Raw genomic sequence first — 26993 nt, forward strand, 5'->3', positions numbered from 1 at the left:
ACTCTCACGTGGAAGCTCTCAGGTGTGCACTGCTGCCTGTCCCAGCACTGTGCACACAGCCACATGTGGGAGTGTGCATGCCCACGTGCACACACACACACCTAAGTGCATGCTGGTGCACACACACCCAGGCACAACGCACACATGCACACACCCAGGTGCACTCCTGCACACACCCCCAGGCGCATGCACACGCACACATTCAGGTTCACACACACACCCATGTACATGCACACACACAGGCCCGCGTGTGCACACTGCAGGGAGGAGGCCCGCTCTGTGTGCTTGGAGTGCTGTCCTAGCTGTGTGTCCCCACGCTCCCTGGCCTTCTCCATGTGGGCCCCAGAGCACCGCTTCTCCTCACTGTTCTCTGGCCAGGGCTGCTCATCCTCAGGAAGGACACCACTTCCATCAGAAGGCCAGTGGGATCTCCAGGTCTGAGCAAAATCTGGGCCTCAGATTTGTGGGCCTGGGGCTGGGGGTGGGGGGAGGGTTCATCCCCACATTTGGTTTCCCCACGTGGACCTGTCTTGAGCTGGCCTGAGGTCTGTATCCTGTGTTTTCTGAGCTTGAAAGTGGCCTTTGGGAGACGGTGGAAGCGGTCCACTCAGAGCCTTTCAGGGGCCGGGTGGTTTGGGACTTTTAGGCCAGGACACCCAGGAGCTGGGTGTCTGAAGGATGGATAGGCAGCAGGGAGGCGGCAGGCTGGGGCAGAGCTGGTTCCCGGCCAGCAGGCCCGGCCTCCGGGGCTTCCACACCTCCTCAGCCCCTCCCCTCACCGGCAGGACCAGGGAGCCCCGTGGGAGGTGGAGGGGATTCCCGGGGCAAGTGGAATTCTTGGGCGACGCTCAGCCTCTTCCTCCTATGTTTACCTGTCCTGCACAGAGGCTGAACCGTGGTGCTCCTGTCTCACCTCGAAGGGGCTCGGGGACCCCCACTGACAGCAGTGGTGCTCAGCCCTGTGGGGAGGGGCTGTAGGAAGGCCCTGGGGGCGCAGGGGGGAGCAGAGAGAATGGAGGGTGCCCCAGTCTCTGGGGATATGAGACCATCAGCGACGTGGCAGAAGAGGCTGAGCCTGCAAAGGGTCTGCAGAACCTGGGTTGGTGCCAGTCTGGACCCAGGGCATCAGAGCTGGGGCTCCAGGAGGCCTCCTCTCTGGGCCGAGCGGTTTGGTGGTGTGTGTCAGGGGAACTCGGAAAGCCTGCCCCTCTAGCACCCCCAAGCCCTTTGCTTTGAGACCAGCCTCCCTTCCCCTCTCCTCGCTGAAGGTGCACCTCCACGTCTCTGCAGGTCTCCAGCCAGGGCCTGGAGAAGCATGCCGAGTCTCCCCCGCTTGCCTTGTGGCCAGGTGGCTTTTATGGTGCTCATTAGTGGCCTTGCCACCCCCCTGGCTTCCTGGAGGACTTTAATTGAGATTTCTCACCCCTGTGGGACTCTCAGAGCAATCTGCAGGGTCCCCAGGGGGAATGTAAGAAGGGAATATGAAGTAAAGGGTGGGGGCTTCCCGCCTTCCCCTCGGGACAAACAGTCTGGCCTGCTGCCTGCCTTCCAGGTGCCCTGGCCCTGGTGAGGCCCATCCTGAGACTCTCAGCCTCAAGGCCCTTTCCTGAGGTTCAAAGGGGAGTGGATGCTACCCAGTAGCATTCATTTTATTTCCTTCCCACACTTGGCATTTATCTATTCATTTAGTTGTAAAATAATGGAACTCTTGTAAACCTATTCTCAACTCGAGACCTAGGAAGTGGCTACTAAGTGGCCCCAGCTTCCCCCCACTCTCCAGGGACCACTCGTGGGGTTCCCCTGCTGCCTGAAGCATTTTAATTATAGATATCGCTTAGTTTTGCTTGTGTGCAAACCCTATGACAAAGGGTCTCATGCTGCCTGCTGTCTTCTGGGTCTTGCTTTTTTGTACGAAGAGCCTTTCTCTTCTTGGTAGCTGTTCTGCATTCGTTCTGACACCTGAGCAGTAACGTTCTGCCATGTCCGCCTGCGTCACAGTTGGTGACCTCGACCTTTGGGCACAGCCCCTGAGCGCCACGCACCAGGATTTCTCTTGGAGCTACACGGACGAGCGGGAGCGCTGGGGGTGAACTTCACATGCAACGTGACAAGAAAATGCCAAGTTCTCTCCTCAGAGTGGCTGTGTGACTTACACTCCTACAATTGAACCACATCCTTTCCGACAGATGGTGTGGTGGATTTCCTAATCTCTGCCAATGTAGAGGGTAAAAATAGTGTTGCACTATGAATTGCCTCTCTCTGCTGCACTTGGCATGGTTAGTGTCAATGAGGGTTTCTGCTTCTGTGAGATGCCTGTGAGTGTGTGTCTTTTGCCCATTTCTCTCCACATTTTACTTACTGATTTGCAGGAGTTCTTTATACACTCTTTTCTAAATTTCTTTATTGAGGTTTAATTTACACAGTGAAGTGCACAGATCTTAGATGCTAAGTTTGGTGAATTTTGATGAATGCACAGATGTGTGAACCTGCACCTCATCAAGATACAAACTTCCTTCAGCTTAGAAGCACCCTGCACGCTCCTTCCCAGTCAACCCTTCACCCCCCACTTCGAGGCAACGCTGCTCTGAGTCTTTTCTTCGTGGATTACTTATTTTCTAGACTGTGACAGAACGGAACCATCCAGTACCCCCTCTCTGTCTGGCTTCTGTCAGCATGTTTTGAGGATGTGTGTTCCAGTATACGGGTAGAACATGGTTATCTGGAAGAGTGTTTTAATATTTTCAAATGTTTGGAGATTTTCTGGACGTATTTTTGTTATTGATTTACTTTAACGAGAGCACACTTGGCATGAATCTGAACCCTGTGAGTGTGAGATTCCTGTTACACTCGAGAACATGGGCCTGTGTTGGTGAGGGACCTGGGTTCACGGGTCTGTTTCTGGGTTCTGCTCCGCTCCGTTTGTCTCTGGGTTTGTCGTCTCTCTGATTCTGCACTGCCTCAATTGCGACAGCTTTGTAGGTTTGAAACCAGCTGGTGTGGATGCTCGGACTACTCTTGCTTTTCAAAATAATTTTTCCTCTTTCAGTTCCTTAGCCTTTCCGTAAATTTTAGATTCAGCTGGTTGATTTTATGCAGTGTTCTGTTGTGATTTTTATTGGAGTTGACCATAATCTAGATCAGTTTGGGGAGAATTAACATCTTTACAATATCGAGTCTTCCAATCCATGAATGTGGTCTATCTCTTCATTTCTTGGTTCATCTTTGATTCCTTTCATCAGTATGTTATCATTTTTATGATGTTTTGCAAACATATTTTTCCCAGTTTATGTCTTTTCTCGTTTCTTTAAGATGACTTTTGATGAACAGAAGTCCTTGGTTTTTCAAAATTATTTTAGAACAGTTTAGATTTATAGAAAAGTTGCAAAGATAGTAAGACAGTTCCCATACATCCCACGCAGAGCTTCTCCTGACGCTGAGGTCTTACATTAGTGTGGGGGTGCGTTTGTTACAATTTACGAAGCAATGTGACACATTATTGTCACCTACAGTGCGCACCTTACTCGGCTCTCCTGAGTTTGCGCCCATGTCTTTCTTTCCGTGCCCGGCTCCCGTCCAGGATGGCATCGCATTCAGTTGTCATGTTCCCTTAGTTCCGCTTGGCTGTGGGCTTCGCATACTTTTTTTTTTTTGACAATTTTGAGGAGTTTGGTAATCTATTTGATAGGATGTCCGCAAACTGGGGCTTGTCTCATGTTGTTCTCATGATTAAACCGAGGTTATGGGTCTTTGGGAGGAAGACTGTGGAGATAAAGTGCCCTTCTCATCATGTTGTGTCTAGACCCACAGCATCAGCAGGGCCGTCACTGCTGTTGACCCTGAGCACGGGGCTCAGGCCGCGAGTCCTTTCCTGCCACGGCGCCCTCCTGCATGCACAGTGTCCTCTCTGGAAGGAGGCCGTCACATCAGCCCACATTTAAGGGTCATACTCTCCCTCCTTGAGACAGATACAGAGGTAAATGACTTGCAGTTCTTCTGCATGGAAAATTTGTCTTTTCTACCCTTTTCTTTCTTTATCCAATCATTCATTTATATCAGTATAGACTCACGGGCATTTGTTTCATATTTTGGTTTATACTCTGATACTATTCTGATTATCTGTTGCTTGAAATATGATAGGTAGCGTTTTGAGTCTGGCTTCTTTCGTCTAGCCTGATGTTCTCAGGGTCATCCACACTGTGGCCCAAATCAGTGCTTCACTCCTTTTTGTGGCTGGATCATATGCTGTTGTAAGTGTGTGCTGCCTTCTCCTTCTCGGTCCACCTCTTAGGGTTATTTGTACCTTCCGGCTGTTGTAAACAGGCTGCTGTGGACGCCTGTGGACAAACACTTGCTTGAGTGCCAGTCTTCAGCTCTCTTGGACATACATCCACGAGTGGGATGGCTGGGTCACGTGAGAATTTTATGTTTAACTTTTTGAGAAACGCCGAATTATTGTCCATAGAGGCTGCGCCATTTTATGTTCTTATCAGAAAGGTACGAGCCTTCCAATTTCTCTACGTTCTCACCAACACTTGATATTTTCTGTTTTTTAAAAATATACCCTAGTGGGTGTGAAGTGGTACCTCATTGTGGTTTGTATTTGCATTTCCTTGGTGACTGATGACACGAAGCATCTTTCCACATTGGCCCTCTGTACATCTTCTTTGGAGAAATGTCTATTCAAGTCCTGGCTCATTTTGGATTGGATTGTTTGTCTTTTAGTTTTTGAGTTGTAAGAGTTTTTTATGTAGTTTACATACAAGGCCCCTATTAGACATATGATTTGCAATGTTTATCCCGTTTTGTATGTTTTGCTTTCTTGATAGTGTTCTTTGGTGCACAAAGCTCTTGATCTTTGTGAATTCCAGTTCATCTGTCTTTTCTTTTGTTGTTCTTGCTTTTCGTGTTTTATCTAAGAATCCTTTGCCAAATCCAAGGTCCTAAAGATTTACTTGTATGTTTTCTTTTGAGGGTTTTATAGTTTTAACTCTCCTATTTTCACTCTTGATCCATTTTGAGTTCATTCTTGTATCTTGTGAGAGGTGGGAGTTGGACTGCATTCTCCTGCAGATGGAGATTTGTTGAGAGGCTACTCTTTCCTCATTGAGTGGTCTTGGTACCCTTGTCAAAAATCAATTGACCATAGATGTGTGGGTCTACTTCTCAACTATCAAGCCTATTCTGTTGGTCTATAGTCTGTCTTATGTGAATCCCAGAGTTTTGGGTAATAGCTTTGTAAGTTTTGAAATCAGAAAGTGAGTCATATAATTTTGTTCTTTTTCAAGGTTGTCTTGGCTTTTGGGGCCCCTTGCTATTCCATATTAATTTAGAATCAGTTTTTCCAATTTTGAAAGAAAGGCCGTTAAGATTTTGATAGGTGTTTCACTGAGTCTATAGCTCACCTGATGCAGTGTTGCTATGTTAACAATATTAAGTCACTTAACCCGTGAACATAGGCTGTTTTTCCATTTATTCAGGTTTCCGTTAGTTTTCCCACAGTGTTTTGCAGTCTTCAGTGAGCCTTTCCCTCCCTGGTTAAATTTATTTCTAGATATTTTATTCTTTTGGATGCTGTTACAAATGGAATTGTTTTCCCAATTTCCACTTTGAATTGGTCATTGCTGTTTCAGGAACACAGCCGATTCTGCATGTTGATTTTTCACTCTGAAACTTTGCTGAATTTCTTTATTAATCGTGGTAAGTGTTGGGGTATAGACTCTGGGATTTTCTGATAACGAGTCTGGCTGTCTGGAGACAAGGGTACTGTCAGCTCCTCCTTCCGGGTCGGGCGCCTCTCTCTGTTTACTTGCCCCGTTGCTCTGGGGGGAGCGCTGCTGTCTCACCCCCTTGGCCCTCGCAGCGTCTCCTGCTGATGTCAGCTGTGGGCGTAAGTGTCCTTTATCATGTTGATGAAGGTCTTTTCCATCACTAGTTTTCTGAGTATTTTTATCATGAAAAGATGTTGAATCTTGTCAAATATTTTCCTGCATTGAGTTGATTATGTGTCCTCACCCCTTCATTCTATTAACGTGGTATAAATATTGATTTTTATATTGAATCATCCTTGCATTCCTGGGATGCAAGGTCAAATCCCGCTGGTCACAGTGCGTAACCTTTTAATATGCCATTGGATTTGGTTTTCTTGTATTGAGTTGAGGATTTTGCATCTGTATTTGTAGGTATTGGTGTGGAGTTTTCTTGTGGTGTTTTTGTCTGACCGTCTTATCATGGTCATGCTGGCCTCCCAGAACACATTAGGAAGTGTCCCCCCTTTCTGTTTTTTGGAGAATTTTGAGAAGGGCTGGTGTTGATTCCTCGGTAGCCGTCTGGCAGACTTGGTGAAGCCATCTACCTAGTCCTGGGCTTTCCTCTGTTGGGAGGAGGAGTTACCGATTCAATTTCTGTACCTAATGTAGGTCTGTTCAACTTTTGTATTTCTTTTTGAGTCGGGGTTGGCATCTGTGTGTCCAGGAACCTGCCCCTGTCTTCTAGGTCCTCTGCCCCCTGGCACAGCACTGCTCACAGTGCCCCCTGCTTCCTGTTTGCTCTGTGGAGTCAGCAGTGATGTCGCCACACCCATTTCTTATTGAGTTGGCGGCATCTGCTGTCCCCTTAGGGAAAGGTTTAAAGGTTTGTTGACTTTGCTGATTTTGAGAACTGACTTCTGGTTTTATCGATTCTCTCTGTTGTTCTCTGCTCTCTGTTTCACTTACCACCTTGAGGTTCCTTATTTTCTCCTTTCCACTGACTTTGAGTTAGGTTTGCTCTTCTTTTTCTGGTTCCTTAGTGTTTTAATTTTATTGGTTTGAGATTTTTCTTCTGTTAAAAATGTAGGTGTTCACTCCTGTGTACTTCCCTTTAGTCACACTGCTTCCGTACGTCCCATAAACTGGCATGCTGTGTTTTCATTTTCAAAGATTTCCATCTTTCACAAAATTTTGTATCTGGACTTTATCGTTGAGCATGGTTGGAGGTAGGCACTCATCCCACATCAGTTTTCTAGTATTTGAAGAGTGCTTTCTGTTCTCTGTTATCTGCGCAGCTGCCTCTGTTCTGCGTAACATTCTCTGAATGCCTGACTGTGTTTCTCAGGTTCTGTGTTTGAATCATACTTGTGAATGAGTAGTTAAGGCGCGGACGCCCTCCATGCCCAGGTAGCTGAGGCGCGGACGCCCTCCATGCCCAGGTAGCTGAGGCGCAGATGCCCTCCATGCCCAGGTAGCTGAGGCGAGGACGCCCTCCATGCCCAGGTAGCTGAGGTGTGACGCCCTCCATGCCCAGGTAGTTAAGGCGTGGACACCCTCTATGCCCGGGCACATCTTTTGTGCTGAGTCTAGTCAGTTTCTGTTTCGAGTCTTTCACTTCTTTGTAAAACTTGCAGTTTCCAGGCTCCATCTTCTCCACAGCTGGAGCCTGCCTGACCCCAGATTTTGTCTTTAATACACTGCTGTCCATAAAGGCAATGGGCCTCCCTCCTGTCCTTCTCCCTCTGTCCCTTCCTCCCCATCCCTACCTGGAAGTCCCAGGGGAGAGGCTGGGCTCAGGGAGGGGAGGCCCAGGACCACCCAGTCTGGAAGAAACCCAGCCTCCTCACCTCTGGCCATTGCTTGCTAAGCCACACAGCATCTTGAGGGAGACGTCTGGCTTTAGGCAGCTGGAGGTCACAGAATGAGGTTCATATTTTTTGAGGTTTTCAGGCAGAAGATCAGCAGAGTAAGATGGGGCTGGACCAGAGTTTGGTTCTGTCAGAACCAGGCTCAGAAACTGAGGAGGAATCTGGGTGTGGGACAACCATATGTGGGTTCCCAGGTGTGAGCCAACCCACAGGAGCCCAGGTGTACCCTGAGGCGAGATGGAAGCCTGGTTGTCCTGGGCCCTGAGGGGGCCATGGGGCCTCGAAGGTGGCTGGGAGGTGCTCGGTCAGCGCTGGTTAGCAGAGTGGCCAGCACCACGGACAGCGTCACTCTGCCTGCTGAGAGGGTTTTCCTGGCGGGGCCCTGAGTGGCCAGGGAGAGGGCAGATCCCGACGACTGATGCTGTGAGATGTGCACACGCACTGCCACACACAGACACTCACACCTGTGACTCAAGCGCCGTGTGGGGGCAGTCACGACACACGCACACCATCTGCAGTCGGGGTGGGCTGGACCAGACACGGTTACGGAGGGACCGTCTCACACACGTGCAGGTCTGCCCCAATGCACCATAGATTACTTCACTTAAAATGAATTTCCCCCAAACTAAACTAAAGCTGAAGCACATACATAAACATACTCACGTGGATGATATCTGCCCACACTAGATTCATACCAGTTACTCTAGTGATCAATATTCCCAATGATTAATAACCTAAAAGACACAGCTAAAAGCAATATTATCACAAGTTACATATGGTTTCAGCACCTTTGAGTTTAAAACTTCTATTGTGTGTTTTCACATTTTGCCTCTTCAGGGCACATTCAGGGACTTTCCATTTCCATGGAGGAAGTTCTATCTAAAGTTCATGTGTCTGGTGAGTGACATTATTTCTGGCATCTTTTTAACAGCCACTTTCCAGTTTTATCTACTTTCCAGCACCTCCAGGGGTGGGCACACCTGTCACAGGCGACTGCCATCTCCCCCGCCCCTGTTGCCTCTCCCGCTGAGTCGCGCTTTGCTCTCACACTGCGCACTCAGCAGTGACTCCTCTTAGAGAAGGAGAATGAGTCTGACAGAACAGGGGCTTGACTGAAATGTGGTTTATCCATCAGCTTTACCAGGATGTCAGCATTGGAAAGAAATGCTGTGCTGCAGAATCTTTAAAAGGGCAGGTGGTGGCATCATTATTTTTGACCCGGGAGTCCATGTCTTACATGACTTTACAAGGAGACACACACAGGACTTCACGTTTGCATTCAGACAAATTGGAAGCAGCCCCCACACCCGATGATGGGATCCAGGTGGAGGGCGCTTGCCTGGGCAGGGATGCAGACAGAGGCAAGTCACGAGCAGGGCCTGGAAGCATGTCCTAGGCGGTGTGAGCACATCGTGATAAAACAAAACATCCATGAAGAATGTCAGGCGAGTTCCTCACGAGACTATCTTAAGCAGTGACGTCTGGGGGTACAGTGGGACTTAGACTCTGTATATACTTCTTTTTTTTTTTTTTTTGCATATACTTCTTTGCAGTTAAAATTCCCTAAAAAGCATAAACTTATGTATCACTTTGAAAAATAAAACCAATGATCATACAGTAATGTGGAAACACGTAATAGCAATTATGATGCAGAATTATTTTTTGGATGACTGCTGAAAGATAAAGATTTTCATTACAACTGCCTGTCACAAGTAAAACATGGCTGTCCTTTGTCTCCAACTGTTCCTTAAAATGCATTCAGACGGAGACGTTTCCAAATCGCTGACTTTGCAGACGACTGTCAGGTAAGGGGCGGCCTCCTGTCACTTTGGGCTGCAGAGCAGACTGTCCTGGGAGGCAGACTGTCTGGACAGGACAGCCACGGGGGGTGTGGGGCAGGTGGGCGTTCTGTGGTCAGCACAGAAGCGCACCCCCTCCCCGACAGCGTCCACATCGTCCTCCCGGAACCTGTGAGAGTGCTGCGGCACTCGGACGAGGGCAGCTGGAGCCGGGAGTCCCTGGACGGCCCGAGTGGGCTCTGTGTCATCACAGGGCCCTTAAAGGTGGAAGGGGGCTGGGGGAGACACGACCATAGGAGAGTGTCAGTGAGATGCTGACGGACTGGCTTTGGAAAGGAGGAGGGGCCACAAGCCCAGGAATGCAGCGGCCTTCAGGGAAGAGGTGAGGAAAGCACTCTCCCCCAGAGCCTCCAGAAGGAACCAGATATTCTGGTCCCTGGAATTTAGCCCAGAGAGACCTGCCTGGAACGTCTAAGGTGTAGAGCGTAAGAAAACAAATTTGTGTTGTTCTCGTCCACTTGCGGGTATACGTGTGCTAAGTCACTTCAGCGTGTCTGACTCTTTGCGACCCCATGGACTGTAGCCCTCCAGGCTCCTCTGTCCATGGGACTCTCCAGGCAAGAATACTGGCATGGGTCGCCATGCCCTCCTGCAGGGCTCTTCCGGCCCCGGGGATGGAGTGCACGTCTCCTGCACCTCCCGCACGGGCAGGCGGTCTCTTTGCCGCTGCTCCGCCTCTAGACCACGCTCAGTGGCAGTTTTTTGCAGCAGCCACAGGAGCCTCACGCATGACCTGATTTCTTCTTCCTCAGTTCAGGGTGCAGTGAGGGGTGGGGACATGTTGCGGGGGCACCTGGGAGCCAGCTTTGTGCTGCTTTTGGGTCTGGCAGTGGGTTGGGGCCCTTGGGCCCCTTCCTGGTCTTCCCAGGCTCCTCTATGGACCCTGATGCGTCCCCAGGATGTCCTGGGGTGTCTTCTTGGGGGTTCTGGTGCCCCCCGGGGGTACATCAGCCCAGAAGAGCTGCCACCTCCCTTCCCTGGTGAACTCGAGGCCACTCCTCCCCCCAGCTCCCTGCTCCAAGGCTCTCCCTGCCCCCCACTCCAGGGTTCCAACCAGACTGGCAGACCCCTCCCCCCACAAAAGCAGAGTGTCTGCACAAACTCCTCCTCTCTCGGCTCCTTACTAACCATGGCCACCCCCTCCACCCTCACTGGGTGAGAGGTCCAGACCCCAGACCGGGCTCTGACACCGTGAGAGGCCGCGTGTCTCCCGGTGCCCGCGTGGCGTCCGATTGCCGTCACGTCAGTGACGCAGCGGAACGCGGTCAGGACAAGCCCCATTCTAACCCTCAGTCAGCACTCTCACTTTTCTTCTTCTAAACACGCTGCTGCAGGACATGCTGCATTATTACAGGCCACTAGGATGAGACACGCTCACGGGCCCTCAGCTTCTTCCGCACCGCCTCACATTCACTCCCAGTGCAGGGGCCGCTGGGACACACCAGGGCCCCATCATGGAGAAGGCGGCGCTGCCCACCAGACCACAGTGGGGGCCAGACCTGCAGAGGACCTGGGGGCACCCAGCCCAGCGTCAGGGGCGGCCTTTCTGGAGATAACCCTGCTGGGCCTTGTCACCTCTTGAGTGGCCTTGTCAGTGCAGATTATGGATTTGAAGTACACTTCTTCATCATAAGGAAGTTATGCAGAAATATAGGCAAATACTTCTGGTCGACGTGTGTTTCCAAGGGCTTTAGTTACAATAAGAGGAATGGGAAGTCCGATCTTCGGACCTGGAGTAGTTGAGGGAAGAGAGGGCAGTGAGCTCGCGAAACGTGGGCCGTGTGTGGTGTAAGTTGTGACGCAGGAGGTGCATCTTATGTCGAATGTTTCGTCACACAAACAGTGCGGGGACTTTTAGAGGCAATGGGGAATGTTTCACAGGTGGACGGTCATCTCCAGACTCATCAAGATGTGTCCGTCACACATGTACGGCTGCTTTGTTTGTCAACCATATACCTCAATTTAAAAAAAAAAAAAAAAAGAAAGAATGAGAATTCAGCAGTGTTTCTCTAACATGAGCCCTGAAAGTGGACGGGGGAAAACAAGAACACAAGGGTGGGCACGCGTGACACACCTCATCTTCACACTCACCTGTGCTTTGAGAAGCCTTTCTTCTGCACCTTCCAAACTCCTCGAGTTGGGTAGGCTTGGGGAAAGTTTGGTTTATTGAAGCAAACAGAAAGTGGCCCTCTTGTTCTGTTAGACAAGGTGGCAGCCCTGCATGGTGCCAGTTGACGAGGCCACGCTCCCACCCGGGGAGCCTGCTGCCAGCTTTTAATGAGCTTCCAATTAGGGACAGACAGACATCTGTGTGACAGACACGGTGCTGCTGGAGTCCCCAGGGCGGATGACACTTGAGGCTGAGCATGGGTGGCTGAGGTCAGTGGTCCCATCAGAGCCCCTCTGGCTGCTGCCCACCTGCCAGGTGCCGACGGCAGGGGGGCATACTGGGGGTGGGAGCACACTGCCCCTGGAAGCGGTGTCCCCGCCTCTGGGGCTCAGGCCCCTGGTGACTAACAGCACACAGCCTGCCTGTGGCCGACCCCACACACCCCAGGTGCACCCCGCACGTGCTCGCAGAGCCCCAGGGTGGGCTCTCCCGCCTGGTCCCCGGCGGCTCCTCCTTCCAGCCACAGCTTCCTCCTGTCCTCGCTGGGCTGGGGTCCCTGCCTTGGGGAGCATGAAGCAGTCTCCAGCTGGGGTCTTGTTGGAGCGGCTCTTCCTGGAAGGCTTGGGCAGTGGTGGAGGTGGGGCTGCCTGTGGGTTGCCTATCAAACTGTGGGGTGTCCTCACCCATTTCCAGAGAGGAAACTGAGATACCGAGCATCTGCCAAGAGCACCAGGGTCTACTGTGCCCCTCAGGGTGCTGGCCCTGCAGCAGACACGGTGGGGCTCCAGGCAGGAAGCGGCTCCCAGGAGGACCCCAAGGGCAGGAGGCCCCTCAGGACGCTGGGTGCCACCGGGGACCACCCCCAGGCCCCCCCAGAGCCCCGCGGACCACTCCCAGGCCGCCCCAGCGCCCGGGGCCAGGATCTTGCTCCTGAGTAATTGGCAAGAGGGTCCTTGCAGGCCTGAGCCCCAGGGAGGCCAGAGGGAGGGCAGAAGCATCTGAGAGCGAGAGGGCTGCCTCTGGGCTTGGCTCTCCCTGCTGGTGGTGGCAGGAGGACACCCTTCTCACCCGGGTGCCTCTGCTTCCTGGGCCGTGTGCCAGAGTACCAGCGGCCCTGCTGATGCCCAGCGGGGTGCAGGGGAGATGCTGCCCTGGAAGAGCTGGGGCGGCAGGTGCCTGCGGCTGCGATGAGTCGAGTCCGGCAGCCTGAGGAGCAGCACGATGGCAGGGGCGCCTCTGCTTCCTTCCCCCAAGGCTGAGCCAGTGCTGGCCACCCTGAGTGACCAGAGTCAGGGGTGTGAGCGTCCAGTGTGGGTGGCAGGCCAGGGCACCTTCCCTAGCACCTGAGATCTCCTTCTGGCCACTGCCGTGAACCTACTGGGGCAGCATGAATGGTTTGGCTGCTCCCTGGGGGCCCAGAGTAGCCTGTGACCCCATTCCTCTGGCCACATCTACAGAGGAGGTGGGCAGCAGAGGCAGGTGGCTCAGCCAACAGGGGGTCTTCAGCCAGCAAGAGGCAGCCCCCACGGGCATGGCCCCACCTGGAAAGTTCTTGGGGGCCCATGCTCAGCCTTCTGGTCTCCAGGTGGCTTCAGGGGGATGTGTCCTGGAGCCTGCTCAGACCCCAGGTGAGTGACCCCTCATCATGCCATGTCCCCATGAGCTGATCTGCAGGGAGACGCCCCCCTTCCCCATGGTGGGCTCATAGTGCGGCCCCCATTTAGTCCCCCTCCCCCGTGGTGGACTCAGAGTGAGACTCTCACTTAGTCCCACCTTCTCAGCTTCAGGAGACCCTTGAAACGAGGCGGACTCTGAAGGCTCTGGGTGTCCTCACTGTGTGCACGCACACTCCCAGGCACACACACACACGCATGTGCGCATGTGCACACACGGGAGAGCAGCCCTGTGTCTTCACCTCCAGGGCACAGCAGTAGCCACCCACAAGTCATGGGACATTCAGAAATTCAGGCTGGAGGATTCTTAGAGCTCCAGGCAGGGCAGGCTTGCCAATTCTGTGCAGTTCTGTGCTCCCTGCGGGTTGCGGGGCCTGGGCTTGTGAGCAGTGCAGGGGGTACAGGCCCCGCTGCAGCCCACAGGGGTCTGTGCCCACCCAGGGGTCCAGCAGACAGCCGCAAGGAGCACTCTGGCCCCCAGGAGTTGGCGTCTGGGATGGGGTCGCTGTCTTGCCAGGACATGGCCCAAGGGGTCCCCTCCTGGGACCTGGTGGGTGTGCCGGCCTCGTCCACACAGATGCAGAGCCTCTGAGGTTTGCTTTTGTCTGGACACCACCACAGGGCTCTAGGGCATATCTCTGGATGTGTCTGGAATGTGGGCCATCTTGCTGGGCTCTGATTAAGGTCAGCTGCCCTGGCTTCACTGTGGGGCTGGGAGCGGGTCACAGCCAAGCGTGTCAGGGCTGTGGCACAGGGTTTCTTGCTCTCAGATCCCAGAACAGAGGCAGTGAGCGCCTTCCTGCCCAGGTCACCAGTGACAGTAGACAGAGAGCAGGGAGCCAGAACCTGCTATTTATAAGGTGGCTGGGGTGGACGCCCTTTCCCTGCTCAACTCCAAGGGGTTATTTAAAGGTTATTAAAAGGGGACTTGGGCAGGACTCCTAGACCGGTTCCTGATCTATGCCCAGACTCTGGTGTGAGCAGGGCAGTCACTGTGAAACACCAAGGGACCCCAAGTCCATCAGGAACGAGACTAGTGCTCCAGGAACTCCAGTGCTCCAGGAGCAGAAAGCTGGTCCAGGACCAGGCTTCTGAGAGTACGCGGTGCCCACGTGTGTGCGGGGCAAGTGTGTGACGCGCAGGGGCAAGGACGGTGGGCACCACCTCGGGAGCCCCGTGCCCAGGGGTCCAGCACGTGGACGCGTGGACCGCAACCTGCCCCGCCCTGCCTGCCGTGCGGAGGCCGCCGGTTCTGGACTCTGGGTTCTTGTCGGTGCGGTCGAAGCCCACGAAGGGTTCCGAGAAGCGGTGGGCGGCACCGAGGGACTGAGAGCTTCTCCAGTGGGTCTCCTGCCCCACCCAGCGACCTCGGCTGCGGCCAGAGCAGCGCTGGTGGCAGCCATCTGCCTCCTGGCTTTCCCCCTCTGGTGGGTAGAGCAGCTCCCCCGGGGTGCCTCTGAGGTGGTCATCCTCGGGGACGGGGCGGTTTCATGGCACATCGCGATAGGAATGCTTTACTAGGAATCAATCCGCTTTGTTGGATAAAAATGTCCCAAATTGGGCCATACGTAATTTCATTTGTGAAAAGCTCTAGAATAAGGAAATGCCCCTCACCCCCACGAGGAGTCTAGAATAAGGACAGCCCCAAGGAAGGGATCTAGACCAAGATCCTCCTCGGCCAGCAGGTGACAAACGGCCGGACCCGAGTCCACGCAGCGCTCTGGGCCGCTCCGCTGCAGCGGGTGCTTCCCGTCCACTGTCCCAGGCCGGTCTGGGGCCCTGGGGTTAGAGGGCAACGTGAGTAGAGCCAGAGAGCGGGGAGGGGGCCTCTTCTCCAAAGCCCCCCGGAGGGCTTCTGGCTGCCGGTCCCTCTTGCTGGCCTCACGGGGCCTGTGTCCTGATGGGTGTCATGGCCTGGGGCCGCAGCCAGAACCTGTCCGCTGGGGGCCCGTTCATCTTGCTGGGCTTCCCGGGGCCCGGGGCCTCCACGTGGAGCTCTTCCTGCTCACGTACGTGCTCACGGTGGCCGGGAACCTGGCCATCCTCTCGCTGGTCGGGGCACACCGGCGCCTGCAGACGCCCATATACTTTTTCCTCTGCAACCTCTCCTTCCTGGAGATCTGGTTCACCACGGCCTGCATGCCCAAGACGCTGGCCGTCTTTACCTCACGCAGCGGAGCCATCTCCTTCTCAGGCTGCGCTGTGCAGATGCACTTCGTCTTCTCTCTGGGCTGCACCGAGGACTTCCTGCTGGCCGCCATGGCCTACGACTGCTACCTAGCCGTCTGCCTGCCGCTGCGCTACGGCAGCTTCATGACGCCCAGGTTCTCTGGCCACCTGGCCCTGGGCTCCTGGCTCTGCGGCTTCTCGGCCATCATCGTGCCCACGGCCCTCATCAGCCGCCTTTTCTTCTGTGGCTCACGGGTCCTCAACCACTTCTGGGACATCCCGCCCTGGATCGTGCTGCCTTCTGCGTCATCCTGGGCTTTCGCGTCATCACGCTGGTCTACGACGTCACCACGCTGGGCGTCATCACGCTGGTCTGTCATGTCATCACGCTGGGCGTCATCACGCTGGTCTCCTACGCCCACATCGTGGTCGCCGTCGTCAGGACGCCCTCGCTGCAGGGCCGGCCCCGGGCCTTCTCCGCCTGCTCCTCCCACCTCGCGGTGGTCCTCATCTGGTATGGCCCAACTGTCTTCCTGCACGTGAGGACCTTGGTGGAGAGCTCGCTGGACTTGACCAAGGCTGTCGCTGTGCTCAGCACCACCGTCACCCCGGTGCTGAACCCCTTTATCTACACCTTGAGGAACGAGGATGTCAAGGAGGCTCTGCGGAAGGGGGTGTGGTGGACATGAGGCCCTGGGGCCTCTCTACCCTGGAAATGGCACCCTGATCTCACCGTGTGTAGGGCCCTTGGGCATGCCAGGGAGGCAGCGCCCACCCCGGCCTCAGGAGCTCCTCTGGGGCTTGAGCCCCTGCTTGGTCTGGGCCTTGGGGCTGACGGCCCTTGTCAGGAAGGAGCGGGCCGTCTCGCACTTTGGATTTCTCTCTGCTGCTAATGCCTGCAGCCGGTGAGCTGTCCCTCAGTGGAGGCTGGGAAGGTTGTCCAGGAAGGGGAGAACCCAGAGAAACAGGGTGCAAATCTCTGCGGAAGCCTGGCAGCCTGTGGGGGCTGTTTGGGTCAGTGTGCGGGTGTGCCTCACTTTGGGGAGCCTCAGAGCGCACCACCAGGTCTCACACCCTCCTGGGGGCCAGGTGGTGGAAACCGCGGGCCTCAGACGGAGGGGGCTTGGTGAGGCCTCTGAGTGGATAAGCTGCACAAGATCCTCGGGGGCCCAGAGGCTCAGTGAGGGGCCTGGTCTGGCCTGGCAGCTCATCAGGATGTATCCTGGGAGCATGCGTGGAATTAAAGCTGACTCTGAAGCTGGGAGTCTGGATGCAACTGTCTGTCAGCGTGACTTATGCAGGTCATGTGGCCACTCTGAACCTCTGTGTCTTCATCACTATGTGGGGATTGTGAGAGTGTGATCCCACGGAGCCCTTTGAGTACTAAAGGAGTTGGTGTGTCTCCAGTGCTGAAAATAGGGCCTGACAGGGAGGCTATTGTTTCTTTTCATTCAGGCAGCGTGATGGACTGGGCTCCCCAGGTGGCTCTAGCGGTAAAGGACCTGGCTGGCAATGCGGGAGACGTAAGAGATGCGGGTTAGATCCCTGGGTTGGGAAGATCCCCTGCAGAAGAAAATGGCAACCCACTCCAGTATTCATGCCTGGGAAATCCTATGGGCAGAGGAGCCTGGTGGGCTGCAGCCCATGGGGTCACAGAGTTGGACACAACTGAAGTGACAACACACACTCACACACACACACTCTCACAAACTCAAACTCACACACAGACACACACACACTCTCTCACACACACACACTTACACACACACTCACACACACACACACGCATGATGCACTGGTGCCCTCCACCAGTGTCCACCCTGGTCGTCCAGCCTCAGGGCCCCTGAGAGGGCTGGATTCCTGCCAGCTGGGTGGAGAGTGAGGGAGCCCCAGCCCTGAGCTGCCCAGGGCCAAGGGCTGCACAGCTGTCTCTCAGGGATGGGCATGGGCCCAGGGCCACTGTGCAGGGCACCCCAGGCCTGCCTGGTGCTGCTGGTGTGCTCGGGGGCCTCTGGGGGTGCTGGAGCCCCCGCAGCTGGAGCGCACCGGGCCTGGGCTTTCTGGTGGGTCTTCTGACCCCTCAGCCTCCGCTGGAGCATGACCTCTGGAGCTCATTGAAGACCCTCCACCCACTTAAAACTGCTCCTGGCCACCCACCTCACCTGAGGGTGCCGATCGGTGCCCCTGCCCCTCTTTACTTGTTCACCATCTGGTCTCCCCCTAGAAGGAAGTGCAGGCGGTGGGGGGGAGGGCTCCGATGGCTTCTCCTTGCTGTGACCCAGGCCCACAGCAGGAGGGTCCCTGCAGGAGTGGGTGGCGTCTGCCCAGCTGAAGACCCTCTCTCACTGCAGAAGAGAAGTCAGGGTTCCTGGAGGCCCCTTCCCCGGAGGCCAGAGCAGAAGGACACATTTGTCTGTCATCTGTGGGTAATGATGCTTCTGTAGTCTTTGTGCTTTGTGAAGTTATTTTACAAATAATGAATTAAAGTGTGCCGCGATTCATGGGGTTGCAAAGAGTCGGACACGACTGAGCGACTGAACTGTAATGTAATCGGTTCCCATGTTTGTTAAGCTGATGGGATAAGTTCGGAACACCCCAAGTTAGATTGGCACCCTTCCCTGCGAGATCCGTTCTGCTCCCGCCCTCCTCGTCTCCAGCCCACAGCCCCGCCCTCTGCCCCGTCCCTGCCCTTTGGCCCTCATTCTCAGCCAGTCGTGGAGGATTTCTGTGCTCAGGGCCGTGTGCTCAGGTCAGGACGTGGACTGCTGCCTCTATCTTCCCGCCTGGGGGAAGGCAGAAGTCCTTGCCTATGAAGGCCCGATCTGAGCCAGCCTCCAGATGCTCCCAGGCCCTGAGGCCGTTCCTGGGCAGAGGAGGGGAGGGGCCAGGCGAAGCCCTTGGCTGCTTTTATCCCGAGGGCCGTGAGTCCCTGGGGAGGACTGCGCGTCCTGGAGGCGCCGTCCTAGGCGCCTTCTCAGGCTTGGGAATTAGGTGGTATTTGAAAGCCTAAAGGCATGCTGAGAGCCACGCCTTTGCTGTCACAAAGTCTGGAAGTGGGAGACACTTTAGAGATTCCCCTCCCTGGGGAGTGTGGTCTGGGGACCAGGGAGCGGGGCCCTGGGCTGGCCTCTCTGGGAACTGCCTCCCTCTCCAGCCCCTCCTGCCTGCATGTGGGGTGGTGGTCACACCACATTGGCAATGTTTTGGATTTTAGACATTCTGCTGAGTGTTTAGTGGTATCTCCTGGTTGCTTTAATCGATAGTCCTTAATAAGCATCTTTTCACATGCTTATTTGCCTTCTACATAACATCTTTGGTGGGGTGTCATTCAGATCTCTTGCACATTTTTTTTTCTTGCACATTTTCTCTTTTTTTTTTCTTGCACATTCTTAAACCTCAGTTCTTGGCTTTCCTCCTCCACCCTGTGCTCCCAGGGGCCCCACATCCATTCTTGGGGCAACTGAAGCCCCTGCAGAGCCACAGGGTCAGTCATGCTCATGACCTGCCCACTGCCTCCCCAGTGGATAGCCTGTGACTGAAGGACTCCACTGGCCTTTGAGGCACACCTTCGTCCTAAAATGGGCTTCCCTGGTTTCTTAAACAGTAAAGAATCTGCCTGCAATTCAGGAGACCAGGGTTTGATCCCTGGGTTGGAAAGATCCCCTGCAGAAGGGAATAGCAACCCACTCCAGTATTCCTGTCTGGAGAATTCCGTGGACAGAGGGGCCTGGCAGGCTACAGTCCATGGGGTCACAGAGAGCTGGACACGCCTGCCTGACACTCTCCCCTGAGTGCAGGTCGGTGCCCCAGGTCTTCACTTGGGCTCTGTGGCTTTTGTGGACGTGGCTGTGTCTGGCCTTGGTTTCTGTTTGGACCATCTGGTCTGAGGGTGTCTCTGAGACTGTGAATAGGGCCCTCCATCCCCTAAGCTGTGTTGGGTGACTCCTGACTCTATCCTAGGTCACCTATGGGATGGGAAGCAACACACAGGGTCTTCCTGGCAAGTGTCAATTTCCCCAGACTGTGAGTCTCTTGAGGGCAGGAGTCAGTGGCATTCATCCATGTCCCACACTCAGCACTGTCGTCCACCCCCCACGGGCCCAGTCATCCACCCGTCCATCCATCCGTCCACCTGTCCACTCTTTATCGTCCATCCATCCATGCATCCACTGTTCTGTGTGTCCACCCATCCACCATTCACCCATCCATCCATCCATCCATCCTTCCACTAATGTATCTGTCCATCCATCTACCATCCATCCATCCATCCACTAATCTGTCTCTTTGTCCATCTACCATTTATCCATCCCTCCATCCATCCTCTAATCTATCTGTCCATCCATCTACCGTCCATCCATCCATCCACCATCCACTGTTCATCCATCTGTCCATCCGTCCACCCAGGCATTCATTCCCTCCTCCTCTTCTTTCTATTTATTTCCCATGCCTTACCCTCTCCCCTTTCCCCTCCACACAGGGCAGGAGTATTTCCAGAATGTGTGAGGAACAGCAGTAGCTGTGAAGTCTCTGTCTGAAACGAGGTGACTCAGGGGTCCAGCAGGAGGAGATGAAGTCAGAGGGGACTCAGGTTATGTGGGATCTTGCAGGCTGTGATGAGGCCTTAGCTGTGCTCTGACTGGGCTGGGAGACTTTGGTGGCTTCCAAAGTGAGTGGAGGGGTGATGCGATCTATCTGTGCTGGTAAGGCTCCCTCTGGCAGCTACACTGAGAAGACACTTGAATGGCGGCAGCCGTGGTGAAAATTCAAATAAGCAGCAATGATGATGGGGCAGGATAACAGTGACGGGGGAGAAGCCGCAGGGCGCCGAATGCTCCGAAAGTAGACCCGCCGGGACTGCTGCTGGCTGACGGTGGGATATGAGACAGAACCAAGAGCCAAGGGTGATGTGGATTCTGAGCAGCTAGAGGGATGGACTCCATTTATAGAGGAGGAGACAGCTGGGGATAGAGCAAGTTTGGGGCATTTCAGGAGTTCCATGCCCTCATAGCTCAGTCGCTAAAGAATCTGCCTGCAATGCAGGAGACCCAGGTTTGATTCCTGGGTCAGGAAGATCCCCTGGAGAAGGAAATGGCTATCCACTCCAGTATTCTTGCCTAGAGAATCCTGTGGACAGAGGAGCCTGGTGGGCTGCAGTCTATGGGGTCACAAGAGTCAGACACGACTGAGCACACACATGGACACATCAGGTCCATGAGGTCAGCAGATGTCCGAATAATCCAAGTGGAGATGGTGATGGAGCAGCTGGACACGGTTCTGGTCTTCATGGGCATTGGAGAACGTCACAGAGAAAACCACAGGACTGACTGAGACCCCACAGAAGGGTACGGAGGAGAGAGACCTTGGATGAGTGGCCTGGGCCCCTGATGCTAAGAGGTTGGGACTGTGAGGCAATAGCAGCTTGGGAGGAGTGGTCCCAGGGAGGGGTTGGACAGGGCTGAGAGGGGAGGTGCTCCCTGCAACAGCTCTGCCTCTGCTCAGCCTGGCTGAGGCGGTGGGGCTCACATGGCTGAGACAGAGTGGTTTGGTGAGGTGCTGGGGCTGGGGCTTGTGAGAAGGAGAGTGGGAGTCCCTGCACCAGGCTGAGAGAGATGTGTGAGAGTTCTGGACAATTGCAGTAATTCCCCCAGGGCCTAGGAAAAACCTACAGACATGGAATTCCTGTGCCCACCCTCAGAGGGACTTGGAATGAGCAGCTTCAAGCGCACACACTTGAGCTCAGCTGCAGCTTTCTCCCAGGTAGGTACTGGCCAGGACACGTCTGCTGAGCCAGGAGACACCTGCTGGGGGACACCTGCTGGGCCAGGAGGTGCCAGCTCCTTGCTGGCAGCAGGCCCTGACGGTGTCTGGGTTTTTGCCTGTGTTGGGTTTTCAGGCCTTGTTTCCCATCTTCCTGCAGACAGACGTGTGTCCAGGGTGTCTGGCCCCACAGGCTTCTCTGGGCAGCAGGTGTCCTGCTCAAGGGCCAAGAGCTGAGGGCAGGCTGTCCCCGCCCATCTCAGCAGCCTGTACAGTGGAGTCTGGGGCGGCTGCTCATCAGTTGCCTCTTCCCTGACCTGCTGCACCCGAGGGAATGTCTGCTGAGTTCTGTTTCTGAGAAAAGTTTGTGTTCCTCAGGCAGCTGGGGAATCCTTCAGAATCCCCTTGGTGCCCAATCAACTCACAGTTGATGAGCATTCTGGTCTAGAATAATGGGAGAAGTTTTTGGAGCTGCGCGCTGAGGGGCTGCCTGCCCTGGGGCATAATTAAAAAGAAGGCAGGTGAAGGCCCAAGGTCAGCAGGTGAGGGGTGTTCTGGCTCATTAGGCCCGAGCGACATGCCAGGATGTCACGCTGAGGACGGTGAGGACCTTCCCAATTAACAATGACATCGCATCCTTCTGGGGTTCAGCTCGGAGGAGACAATTAATTTTAAACAAGCAATTTCTCCCAGGCAGGCGATGCCCCTCCTGAGAGCGGGGGGTGTCTGCTGGGAGGCAGGGCCGTGGGAGGGGAAGGTGAGTGAGACCTAGACCGTCTCCTCCTCCCACTTCCCAGGCCACAGGGCTGGGGCGTGGAGAGTGTCCAGGCCTTGGCGGCCGCCTGCTCTCCCGGTCCCCGTGGAGTCTCCCTGTGGAGTCCTTCTGGCGGGTCTGCTGGCGGCCCCGGGGCACACCCGGGAGGAAGACCAGCCGGCCTCAGTGTGTGCAGGTCACCCTTCTTCCGCCTGCATACACCGGACCGAGAACCTGATGGGGCTGGAGCCCCCGATCCCAGCGCCTCCTTCCCCTGGGGGTCCCCAAGGGCAGCCACAATCTCAACCACCTAGCAGATTCATTTTGCCTTTTTTTTTTTCATTTTTATATAAGTGGGATCACACAGAATGTGGTCTTTTGTGCCGTTTTCGCTTGATGTCACGTGTGTGTGGCTGTTGTTCGCTAGTCCTCACTGCTGGTTGTCCTCCACCGCACAGACCACAGTTCACCTGCTCCGTCGTTGAGGTTGTCTCTGTCTTTAGGTTATTATAAAGTATGTTGCTTTGATAATAATGTCTTTGGGGAGAACACTCGTGCAGTTCTGTTGGGTGTATATGCAGGACTGAAGCTGCTGGGTCCCAGGTCAGTGTGTGTCTGCCTTTACAGATCACTGTCTTCCCCGGCGAGTGCTGCACTTTCCAGTCCCTTCAGGGCTGCAGTCGTGTCCCGCATCCTCGCTGACACGTAGTACCGTCTGTCTTCATTTTGACCATCGTGGAGTGTGTGTATCATACTGTGCTTATTTAACTTATACGCTGAGTACATTATGAGAAACGCTGGGCTGGAAGAAGCACAAGCTGGAATCAAGATTGCCGGGAGAAAATCAATAACTTCAGATATGCAGGTGACACCACCCTTATGGCAGAAAGTGAAGAGGAACTCAAAAGCCTCTTGATCAAAGTGAAAGAGGAGAGTGAAAAAGTTGGCTTAAAGCTCAACATTCAGAAAACTAAGATCATGGCATCTGGTCCCATCACTTCATGGCAAATAGATGGGAAAACGGTGGAAACAGTGTCAAACTTTATTTTTGGGGGCTCCAAAATCACTGCAGATGGTGATTGCAGCCCTGAAATTAAAAGGTGCTTACTCCTTGGAAGGAGTTATGACCAACCTAGATAGCATATTCAAAAGCAGAGACATTACTTTGCCAACAAAGGTTCCTCTAGTCAAGGCTATGGTTTTTCCTGTGGTCATGTATGGGATATGAGAGTTGGACTGTGAAGAAGGCTGAGCGCTGAAGAATCGATGCTTTTGAACTGTGGTGTTGGAGAAGACTCTTGAGAGTCCCTTGGACTTGAAGGAGATCCAACCAGTCCATTCTGAAGGAGATCAGCCCTGGGATTTCTTTGGAAGGAATGATGATAAAGCTGAAACTCCAGTCCTTTGGCCACCTCATGGGAAGAGTTGACTCATTGGAAAAGAGTTTGATGCTGGGAGGGACTGGGGGCAAGAGGAGAAGGGGACGAAAGAGGATGAGATGGCTGGATGGCATCACTGACTCGATGGACATGAGTCTGAGTGAACTCCGGGAGTTGGTGATTGACAGGGAGGCCTGGCGTGCTGCGATTCATGGTGTCGCAAAAAGTCGGACACGACTAAGCAACTGAACTGAACTGAACTGATGACTAAGGAAGTGGGTCTGTCTTCTTGCTTGTTTGCCATTAGGATATAAGTCAGACCTCCCTTGATCTTGGGTTCAGGAGAGCAGAATGCAGCTTTCTGTTCATTCCAGTGGCCCAAAGGATGGAACTGGGGTGGTCCTGCTGATGTTCAGCATTGACCTGGTCTGAGGGTCGCCTTGGAGACCGTGGACCAGCCATGTCCTCAATATGCGCCCCAGCCTCTCCATCTGAAATGCATGTGCTTGGCTAACAAGCTCGCTTCAAAACAGATGCGTCTGTGCGGCCATAGTGTTGCCGTGAGCAGGTGATGGCTTACGCAGTCACTGCTCGCGGGACCACCTGAGGCAACACCGCCGTTGCCAGGAGCTGGGGCGGGGTCTTGCTCCGCCTCCCACACGCCCCGTGACCCTGCGCTCAGTCCCGATGTGGGCGTGACCAGGCCGCCCCGCAGCAGAGTGCGCTTGGCGTGCTGACGTCTTGCAGGATGAAGCAGGGGTAGAGCCTCTGCAGGAGAGGCTCGCGGCTGCATCACGAGCACAGCACCGAGCCCAGTCTGAGCCTCTGTCCACCGCTTCCTCGCTCGGGAATGAGAGGACGCGGTCCCGCCACGCGGAGGCAGCCTGGCGGGAAGGGGCAGCGCAACGGGTAGACACGTGTTGTTTTTTCCTTTTTAAAAATTAGTTAATTTTTAATTCAAGTATAGTTGATTCACACTTCAGGTGGACAATAAAGGGGCTCAGTTATACGTGCGTGTGTGTGTGCGCGCGCGTGTGTGCGTGTGTGTGTGTGCGCACACGCGCGCTCTTCCTCAGGTGCTTCCCATCACAGGTCATCACGAGACATCAGACGTGGTTCCCTGCCACACAGCAGGCCCACCTTGTTTGTTTCATTTATAGAAGGGGTGTACGTTACCCCAAACTTCACTTATCTCTCAGCCCTGCTTCCCCTCCGTGTCTGTGGGGCTGTTTCTGTTTTCTAAATACATTCTTTGTATCGTGTTTTAGACTCCACATGTAGGTTACATCATGTGACACCGTCTGTCTCTGTGTGACTTGCCTCACTTAGTGTGATGGTCCCCGGGGCCATCCGTGTTGCTGCAAATGGCGTTCTTCGTCTTTGTGGCCAGCAGTATCCACTGTGTGCACGAGCCACGTCGTCCTTACCCAGTCTCGTCAGTGGGCCTCTGGGTTGTCTCCGTGTCTCGGCTACTGTGAAGAGTGCTGGTGTGGACATGGGGTGCGTGTATCTGGTTTTGTTTTGGATATGTGCTCAGGAGTGGAGTTTCTGGATCACATGGTAGTTTTATTTTTAATTTTTTGAGGAAATGCAATACTTTTTCCCCAGTGGATGTCATTTAGCAGAATATTTCTGTAGGTTGTCTTTCCATTTACTTGATGGTTTTCTTTGCTGTGCATTCAATAGACTATTATTCATCCTTAAAAAAGAACTAAATCCTGCTGTATGTGACAACACGGATGAACCTGGAGGACATCGTGCTCAGTGAAATAAGCTGGACGCAGAGGACAGATGGTGCCTGGTTGCGCTCACGTGAGGCGTCAGCAGGAGGCTAACTCACAGCAGCAGAGCAGAGTGGAGGTGCCAGGAGCTGGGGAGCGAAGAGGCATCTGTGTCAACGGCTGTAAAGTTCTGTTGTGCAAGTGAGTGATGCTGGAGCCCCGCGTACACACCGTGCTCATGGTCAGCAACACTGCACCTGCCTTTTCAAGAAGGGGAGAACGAGGGGAGAACTTATACAGATCAGTTAATATCCAAATTTATATAAAAAGGCATCTTGTTGTTGTTCAAAAAAAAAAAAAGAAGGGGAGAACGAGGTGGTGATGTGGCCTGGGCTGGCCCCTGCTCCCAAACCGCGCGCTTCCTGAGGGAGGGCAGGAACCTCCCCGCGCCCCGCGCACCCAGGGCCAGGTCCCCGGCCACGTCCTGGGCGAGTGCACCTGGCTCTGTCCTAGGCACGCCGTGCTAGGTGCTGACACGGGAGTGGGAGACACAGCCCCTGTCCGCCTGAAGCGCGCAGTGCGGGCATTTCTCAGGAGTTGCTGCACGGTCACAAGTAAAACCTGGGCTCAGTTGCCAGTATTACAAGAAACTCTCTTTAAAGACAGTGTTTTAAAGCAAAACATTGTACCTTGCACTGACATGGAATTTCTTCCTGATAACACTGGTTTCATTATTATCAGTAAACAAGGTTTACTTTTGTTAGAATTCACCTTACAGTCCCTTCTTCTGTAATTTGAATAAAGGTCCTTTTAAAAGCACATTTTACAAGGTAAGAGTGGAGGGGTAGGGTGCGCCGTCGGCCAGCGCCGTCTGGGCGGAGGAGCTGCGGGCTGCCCAGCGCCTGGCTCCTCTCCAGCTCATCTTTGCTGACGTTGGGAGGACGACGGGAGGCCCTGAGAGCAGCGACGGGGGCTGTCCCAGCCTCAGCCACGCAGAGCGACGGACGCTTTCTGGGCCAACCTGCTGCCGTCTGAGGGGCTCGTGTGGGGGCCTCCTGGAGCAGCCGGGAGGGAGATGGGCCTCAGCCCCACGGTCGAGCAGAGACGAGTTCCGCCAAGAGCGGGGGCCGCCGTCTTCCCGGCGCCTTCTGGTCTGCCTGTCTGCTCTTCCTAAGGAGTCTGATCAGACCGTTTGCCCGTTAACGGCTGAGGTCTTTGTGTTATTCTTGGGCTTCAGATACAAGTTGCTGAGGTAAAGGGTCTGAGGTTGTAAACCATTTTCTCTGTCAGGCTGGCTTTTAACTGTGCCTCTTGAACAGCAGATTTTAATTTTGATGAAATCCAATGATACATTTTTTAAAAAATGGATTTTGGTTTTACTTTTTAGCAAAGAAATTTTTGCTTAACCCAGAGTAAACAAGATTTTTCTTCAAGTTATTTTTCTAGAAGTTTCAGGTTTTATATTTAAGTCTATGATCTATTTCAGTTTATTTTTATATTGTGTGAGTCATTAAAGCCCATTTTGAGGAATCCAGCAATATTTATTGTAAAGACTCTTCTTTCTCCTTTGCGTCTTTGCCAAAAATCATTTGTCTGTTTCTAGCCTCTCTCTCCTGTAACAGACAGGCTCCCCAGGTAGGGCAGTGGTAAAGAATCCACCTGCCAATGTAGTGGGCTTGCTGCCTGGGTCAGGAAGATCCTCGGGAGTAGGAAATGGCACCCTGCTCCAGGATTCTTGCCTGGAGAACCCCGTGCACAGAGGAGCCTGGCGGGTACAGCCAGGGGTCGCACACACGCACCCTCTTTCTGCTCGGTTCCACGACCTGCTATTCTGTCTCGATGCTGACACCACACTGTCTTGCTCTCTGTGACCTTATAATAAGATCTGAAATCTGGCTGTATTTTTCCAACTTTGTTGCTCTTTTGCAAAGTTATTTTGACTATCCTAGGGCCTTT

The 26993-nt window shown here is 53.9% G+C and overlaps 2 protein-coding genes across 4 annotated transcripts in view; both read left to right on the plus strand.

The window, feature by feature from the left end:
- The window catches only part of LOC109578960 (scavenger receptor cysteine-rich domain-containing protein SCART1-like), a 71936-nt gene that overhangs the window by 7940 nt on the left and 37003 nt on the right, over positions 1-26993 (plus strand). The window contains exon 2 of one of the 3 annotated variants that reach the window (XM_070781197.1): positions 25003-25238. The exons of the other annotated variants lie outside the window; for them this stretch is intronic. The gene's annotated coding sequence lies outside the window, so the exon portion shown is untranslated. The remainder of the gene's footprint in view (positions 1-25002; positions 25239-26993) is intronic. 3 annotated transcript variants of the gene reach the window in all.
- LOC139179936 (olfactory receptor 287-like) lies at positions 13184-16115 on the plus strand. Its single transcript, XM_070780468.1, has 4 exons — positions 13184-13212; positions 13699-13807; positions 15184-15597; positions 15657-16115. The coding sequence occupies exons 1-4, from the start codon at positions 13184-13186 to the stop codon at positions 16113-16115; spliced, it is 1011 nt and encodes a 336-aa protein (XP_070636569.1).

The sequence above is a fragment of the Bos indicus genome, chromosome 26, assembly GCF_029378745.1.
Source record: "Bos indicus isolate NIAB-ARS_2022 breed Sahiwal x Tharparkar chromosome 26, NIAB-ARS_B.indTharparkar_mat_pri_1.0, whole genome shotgun sequence".
Classification (NCBI taxonomy): Eukaryota; Metazoa; Chordata; class Mammalia; order Artiodactyla; family Bovidae; genus Bos; species Bos indicus.

Bases quoted from the DNA above. Each gene is read 5' to 3' on its own strand.
- LOC139179936 (XM_070780468.1), top strand. From the start codon at position 13,184: ATGTGTCCTGGAGCCTGCTCAGACCCCAG. The intron at 13,808-15,183 runs GTGGGTGTGCCG...CTGGGGCCGCAG, and splicing joins GGGTCCCCTCCTGGGACCTG to CCAGAACCTGTCCGCTGGGG. The intron at 15,598-15,656 runs GCCCTGGGCTCC...GGCCCTCATCAG, and splicing joins CCAGGTTCTCTGGCCACCTG to CCGCCTTTTCTTCTGTGGCT.